Source organism: Babylonia areolata, chromosome 5 (genome assembly GCF_041734735.1).
Source record: "Babylonia areolata isolate BAREFJ2019XMU chromosome 5, ASM4173473v1, whole genome shotgun sequence".
NCBI classification, from domain to species: domain Eukaryota; kingdom Metazoa; phylum Mollusca; class Gastropoda; order Neogastropoda; family Buccinidae; genus Babylonia; species Babylonia areolata.
The window spans coordinates 54096444-54103943 of NC_134880.1; the positions used below are offsets into that span (position 1 = coordinate 54096444).

General features: G+C 47.0%; 1 protein-coding gene across 4 annotated transcripts in view; it reads left to right on the top strand.

The window, feature by feature from the left end:
• Nucleotides 1-7500, top strand: part of LOC143282181 (uncharacterized) — a 23020-nt gene that overhangs the window by 13520 nt on the left and 2000 nt on the right. For all 4 annotated transcript variants that reach the window (XM_076587756.1, XM_076587753.1, XM_076587755.1 and 1 more), the window contains exons 2-3: nucleotides 3919-5255; nucleotides 7494-7500. The exon at nucleotides 7494-7500 is cut by the window's right edge and continues 2000 nt beyond it. In XM_076587756.1, the coding sequence (XP_076443871.1) occupies nucleotides 3951-5255; nucleotides 7494-7500 (1312 nt within the window). In that variant the 5' untranslated portion in view covers nucleotides 3919-3950. The remainder of the gene's footprint in view (nucleotides 1-3918; nucleotides 5256-7493) is intronic.

Sequence of the window (7500 nt, forward strand, 5' to 3'; positions counted from 1 at the left end):
TCTGATCGCCTTTGTTCCCCCAAGTGTTTCATCTCCTGATCGCCTTTGTTCCCCCAAGTGTTTCGTCTCCTGATCGCCTTTGTTCCCCCAAGTGTTTCATCTTCTGATCGCCTTTGTTCCCCCAAGTGTTTCATCTTCTGATCGCCTTTGTTCCCCCAAGTGTTTCATCTCCTGATCGCCTTTGTTCCCCCAAGTGTTTCATCTTCTGATCGCCTTTGTTCCCCCAAGTGTTTCATCTCCTGATCGCCTTTGTTCCCCCAAGTATTTCATCTTCTGATCGCCTTTGTTCCCCCAAGTGTTTCATCTTCTGATCGCCTTTGTTCCCCCAAGTATTTCATCTTCTGATCGCCTTTGTTCCCTCAAGTGTTTCATCTTCTGATCGCCTTTGTTCCCCCAAGTGTTTCATCTTCTGATCGCCTTTGTTCCCCCAGGTGTTTCATCTTCTGATCGCCTTTGTTCCCCCAAGTGTTTCATCTCCTGATCGCCTTTGACCAATGACTGTGTGATCTTCTTCATTCATTCATTCTTTCTTTCTTTCTTTCTCCGTTTAACAGCAGTTTCTTTTCTCTCTATCTTTCTCTCTGTCTCTGTCTGTCTGTCTGTCTCTGTCAGTGATAAGCTTGTATTGGTTTATGTGTTTTAAACCAACAAAACAATTTCACCTGCGCAAACGATAAAGAATTGTGTGTTCGGTACTGCACAAAAAGTCTGGTGTGTGTTGCTCTTTCTTTCTCCACCTGTCCTAGCCAGCTTCTCGCTTCACTGGCTCGGTTCGAGCAACCGAAAAATAGTTCCTGTTTTACGGTCACGGCCAATGGGATTGGAAGCCGTAGTTGTCTGTCCTTCCCGACAGAAAGAAAGAAGAAAACAGAACCGATCTAACCGTAATAAAAAAAAAAAAAGAGAAAAAAAAGAAGACAACAATGATGGTAAACAAAAACAACAAAGTTCAACACACACACACACACACACACACACACACACACACACACACACACACACACACACACACACACACACACACATATTACCGAAACAAGCGGCAAAGACTTCATAGCTACGTGTGATTACTTCTTGGCTGAAGGCCATGGTCCAGTTGTTCAGGGTCTTGGTCCAGCAGGTCCGGTGAAATTTGCGATGATTGACAGGAGGGGGGGGGGGGGGGTCGTGAGTGTGGTGGGGGTCGGGGGCCGTGGGGGGTGGGAGAGGGTGAGGGAGGGATACACTGCGAAGTTACTCGTGTTTGAGGTCCAGCGCACTAACCACTGAGCCAATGCTGGCTCGCAGCTGCGTACATGTTGACTGCTTGCCCCGTTGCCTTTGGTGGCGAGGACCCAGCTGGGATTCGAACCGATTCAACTGAGTCGTTCAAGTCCTCGGCCTATGCGCTGAGTATGGTGCTGGTGATGTGGATACCCACTGTTTGCGCCTGTCTTTGGTCGGAGACCAAGCTCTAAGCGCTTTACAAACATGGGAGTGTTTTGCACAACAGGCTGCCTTCCTGGGTAGAGCCGACTAACAGCTGCCATTGGGCGCTCGTCATTCGTTTCCTGTGTCGTTCAGTCAGGTTCAGTCAAGCACACATGTACACACATATTGACATGTAACATTTTTACGTGTATGGCCGTTTTGTTTATTCACCCCGCCATGTACGCAGCCATACTCTTTTTTTCGGGGGTGTACATGCTGGGTATGTTCTTGTTTCCGTAACCCACCGAACGCTGACATGGATTACAGGATCTTTAACGTGCGTATTTGATCTTCTGCGTGCGAATACACACGAAAGTTCAGGCATCAGCAGGTCTGCACATACGTTGACTTGGGAGATTGGAAAAATCTCCACTCTTTACTCATCAGGCGCAGTTACCGAGATTCGAACCCAGGACCCTCAAATTGAAACTCCAACGCTTTAACCACTCGGCTGGTGCGCCCGTCGCATGACAGTCTGACGTTAAACCCAGTGTCAACAACGACCACTGGGCCACCGCTCCATGGCTGTGGTGGTGGGGGAGGGAAGGGGAGGCAGGGGGGGAGGTGTGGGGGGCAGGGGGAGGGGAGGGGGGGGGGGGGAAGCAGGAAGAAAAATACGTGCTGTCCGGGAAGAAAGGGGCCTTACGATTGAATCGTTCAGTTTCCGGAATGGAGACGTGGTGTTTGTCCTGGGGGAATGAACAGAAGGGTTGGAGACGGTTCACATCCTGGAAGGGTGTTGGAGGGAGGGGGGGTGGGGGTGGGGGTGGAGGTTTGGGGGTGGGGGGGCGAAAGGGGAGGGGGGGGGGGGGCGAAGAAGAAGAAGGGAAATCCCGTGAGTGTGTAGAGTGAATTTTAATGGTCGGAATTCCCCATCTCGCGAGATCGTGACTGTCCCGGACATAAGTGTATTTGATGTTTAACGGCTCGGACGGAACGCCCATATCGCGAGGCGAGACAATGACAATGACCGTGTCCAGGATGTACGTACGTTTTCCATATCAAGTGACAAAGGCGGTGATATATATTTTTCTTCTTCTCTGTTTTGAATGAAACGTGCAGTGCGCTCGTTCTTCATTTGACCAAGATAAATTATCTGCCCTCTCCCCCATCCCCCAATAACCTCCCTCCCCCTCCCCCGCACACCCCTTCCAGCACTGCTGATTTCAATTGGTCTTCCGCTTCGAATGACAGTTTGACAACCGTCTCGATCAACGGGTTTGTCTTACAAAGCTACTGACCTGCGCCACTCGAAACACAGGCCGCTTCTGTGCAGAGGGAATTTGACCTTTTGCGGTCAGTTACGAGTTTAACTCACTCAGTACGGCCAGTCCTCTCTTCTCCTCTACACAGACCCCTCGGATGTCCAGTGGGTGTCTGAATGACCCAACCTTTTGCTTCCGTCGTCAGAATTGTGGTATTCTTTGTCAACATTCACGTCTTCAGTATAAGAGCCTTCCGCTTGCAATATTTTGATGATGGTAATTGGGGTGAAACGCTGTTAACGTCGTCTCTTTCGCCGTTCGTATGGAAAGAGTTAAAGCCCCGGACAGTTAGCCACTAAAGGAGCGTCGATATCAGTGAAAGTCTGTATTAGTTTTGTTGTGTGTGCATAGGTTAATCGGGTATTCCAGTATTTCTCTGTAAAGCCGTTTCACGTGTTGCGGATTTCAGTGCTTTTTTTTCAATCAGGATTTTTTAAATTTTTTATGACAAGTGTTTGGGAAAACCCCCCATAAGAGTGGCAAGTATTACTGTGCATCTTTGTGGAATATGAAAGAGGAAATTATTCTGAAAGAAAAATAAAACGTTGTGCCCATTGAGTTGGCATACTGGGAGCTCTCTTGTTGTCGCCGTATATAACATGCCACACTCGTAACGATTGAGAAACGCATTCTGGGGACTCTTGGTGGCAGAAGCACGTGTATAAACGCGGATATTTTGTTTGTTTGTTGGTGTTTGTTTGATTATTTATGTTATGTACATATGATCAGGGGGCGGATAATGGAGGTGGCGGAAGAGACATGCGCTATGCTCGTTCTCAGACATTCAAGCAACACACACACACAAACACACACACACACACATACACACACACACACACACACACACACACACAGACACACACACACACACACACACACACACACACACACACACACACACACACACACACAATAATAATGAAAAAGAAAGGAAGAAAAAAAGAAGGTTCATTGGTTTCAAATGCTTTATTTTCCGCGGATAGATAATTGGTTGGTTGTTTTGTTTTGTTTGATTGACCAGTAGACTGATGTTTGACTTTGTTGAGGTACATTGACTGACTGCATGATTTAACTGGTGGGTTTATTGACTGGTTGATTGATTGATTGATTAGCTGACCTTTTTGATGGGTTCAGTTGACTGACCTGACTGACAGGTTTTGTTGTATGATTGATGGGGTTTCAGGTAGTTTATGACCGTTCAGAGGATCGATCACCATGACCACCACTCAGCCGCATAGAGCCATTATCCTAGACCTCCACTCCTCCAGCACCCTCTCCAACAAAGACTTTTACCCCCACCACCCCTCCTCCTCCTCGTCCTCCTCCTCCCCCCACGCCCAGTGCAACCACAATGACCACCTCCACCACTCGTCGTCATCGTCCTCCTCCCCATCCTCCTCCACCTCCCACATCCTCCACGCCGACCTGTTGGGGAAGAGCCTCAACGACATCATCACCAAGGACCAGCAGAGCTCCACCGGTGACCTCGTGCAGTTGTACCTCCTCGCCCGCACGGGCACAGCAGAGGCGGGCAGCACGGCGGCCTTGAGGGAGGACCTGCTGGCGTCCAGGGAAGAAGAAGGATGGGGCGTCCGTGTGACGGTGGTGGAGGCCGAGGAGCGGATCGCCAGCTTCTACCGGGCCAAGCAGCACCTGGACCACCTGGGCATCAGCAGGGTCACCCTGGTGACGCGCGACGCCGCTGCCGAACAGTTCTGGACGTTGGTGTGTCGGGAGCTGTTCACGCCGGTGCACGAGTGGCAAGTGGTGAAGGTGGAGGTGGAGGTGGAGGTGGTGGTGGAGAAGGCTGTGAAGGAAGAGACGCAGCAGGTGAAGGACTTCCTGGACAGAGCCAGAACAACCAGCAACCACCTCACCCCAGGCAACTCAGTGGACGATGACGACTCAGACCTCGATGATGGCGAGGAGTCTTCTTTGGAACGTGACGGAGACTTCAACAACACAGAATCTTCCTCGCTTCTTGGTGATAACTTCAACACGGAAATACCCTCGACAACTCTCGTCCACGGAACAGAATCCGCCTCGACGCGTGACGACCTGAAAACTGACAAAGAACCCGCAGCTCAGCGGGACTCGAAGAGCGGAGAAAAACGGAGCTGGAAACAAGACGACGACAACGACAACGACGTTGTCCCCTTCTCGGGCGCAGCAGGATCAGGGTCAGGGTCAGAATCAGGGTCTGAAGAAAGGTCAAAATCCGTAGGAGGGTTCTCTGCGGCGCGGGGATGCAGCAGCAGCAGCAGCAGCACCGTAACGGCGGACTCGGTGCGGGCCGAGATCCGAGGCTTCCTGAAGACCCTGCCCTCGCTCCTGGCTCTGCCCGAGGCGGACCGCTCCCCGTTGCTGCCCGGGGAGGCGGAGGGCTTCGTGCACGGGTTCAGCACGCGGAGGGGCGGGGTGACCTCACTGCCTACCCTGTGCTCCATGAACCTGCTGTACACGGACAAGAAGCGGGACCCGCCTCTGGTGGTGGAGGAGAACCGTCGGCGTCTGGCTCTGGTGAGTTGTTGGGGTTTTGTGTTTCTCCATTTCCCCCTCCTTCGTTCGTTCTTCTGTCTGTTTATCTATTTATTTATTGTTTTGGTGGTTGGTAGGGAAGGGGGCAGAGGGTGTATAGGGGTGGTGGTGGGGGTGAACCGACGGCGTCTGGCCCTGGTGAGTTATGGGGGGAGGGGTAGGGAGGTTCCCGCTCGTTTTTCTTCTAGTTATTCTATTTATTTATTTATTTGTTTATTTATCTATTGTTTTGGTGGTTGGTAGGGGAGAGGGAGGGTGTTTAGGTGTTTATAGGGGTGGGGGTGAAAGTGTGGGAACGGGCTTGTAAATTTTTTTTTTTTTTTTGGAGGGGGGGTTTGGGGGTGGGGGTGGCGGTGGGAGTGTGGATGGATTTGTGGTGTGAGGTGTTGGGGTGTGTAGAAGGGTGTTCATTTTTTTTGTTTATTTATTTCTATCTAAAAACAACAACAACAACAAAAAAAACAAAAACCAAAAAAAGCGTTTTTTTTCCTTCTTCTTTTTCTTCTGCCCTGTCTGTCCCCTGTGTCGCTTTCTGTGGCATGTTACGAGCGCTCGGAAACTGTTAAATGTACTACATGTGTGGGCTGTGAACCGCCATTGTATTTCTGTTTCTTCTTACCATTATAAGTATTATCATGTTTGTAACTGTTGATTTTATTACTATTATTATTATTATTATTATTATTATTATAATCATTATTGTTATTATTATCATCAATAACATGTTATTATTATCATTATTATTATTATTATAATCATTATTGTTATTGTTGTAGTTGTTGTTTTGTTCTTGTTATCATCACCATCATCATCATCGTTAAAAAAAAAAAAAAAAACAGAAGAAAAATGTTTTCAAAAATAGTAGTACAGTTAGTAGATTCCAGATCTTTTCATTTTACGCTTGGAGGTACAGAAGGATGTAATAACGGGTGGGATGTTGCGGTGGGGGAGAGAGAGAGAGAGAGAGAGTGAGAGAGAGAGAGACAGAGACACACAGAGAGAGAGAGAGAGAGAGAGAGAGAGAGAGAGATGTGTGCATCAGGGATGGTCACATAATGAACTGAGGGGGGGGAATGTTCAAGGGCATTACACTTCAGCTTCGTTGAGGGCAGTGGAGAGAGAACGAAATGATTTGGCTCCTCAGATAACTCACGCGTGTGTCAGCAGTGGGGTGGGGGGGGAATCCAATTGTAACGAGGAAAGGAAGAGTCAAAATTTTCGTCTTCGGGTTCTGTAATTTGAGATCACAGTTTGAGAAGTGTGTATGTGTGTGTGTGTGTGTGTGTGTGTGTGTGTGTGTGTCTGTCTGTTTTTGTGTGTGAAAAGTAAAGAAGTTTGACAGAAAAATACATTCGGCAGTAATCCAGTTCAAACATAATATTAATCAGATTTAACTGTACTAATCAATGGTTTACCAACTGGGTGGCAACATGGAACTCCAAGGGAAAACTGTATTTGTAGGACATGAATACTGTTGGTGGTGAATTTCATTTTGTCATTGAATGGCCTATTTGTATTTTGTGATCCTGGTAAAAGGTTATTACCAGATAATAGTACGTATTCTCGTTTTTGTAAGTCGTTTTCTGCTGGGTTGAACGGGTACTATTAAGGCTTAGCAAATTCTTTTAGACTTGCAATGTTGCGAAGGACATTTACTTTACGTTTTTAAAAATTTTTTAAAGATTTATTTTATTTTAATTTTTTACAAAGTTGTCTTTCTTTGTTTCAAGTCCATTGAGGCTTCTGGTCCACAGTATCTTTCTTTTTTTTTCTTCTTTTTTCCCCCCCTTGTACACAAGGTTATATTTTGACATTTCACGACATCAGTGTGATTCAACATTCACATAGCAAAACATTTGGTCCATCAATGATCATCGAAAAAATTAATTTGTTAAGATACAAGGGTTATTTTTCAATATGATAATATTTATAATAGTAACAATAAGATGAAGAGAATAACAAATAGTAAAGAACAAGATAAACAAGATACCAAATGTCACATCACGGCATGTATTCATGTTGACCTTACGTTTGATGCATACATTATGACACATGAAAGTTGTGATTGTTATCAACAGGGACCACAGGTTAGAAATGACCACTATGTATGTTTTTGTCACAGACTTCACCACACCTCTGACTGAGATGATAAAAATTATTTAGATTCCGCTACTGAATTGAAAATTTTTGAAACTTTGAATGAAATCATCTTGTGGGCAGGTGGGAG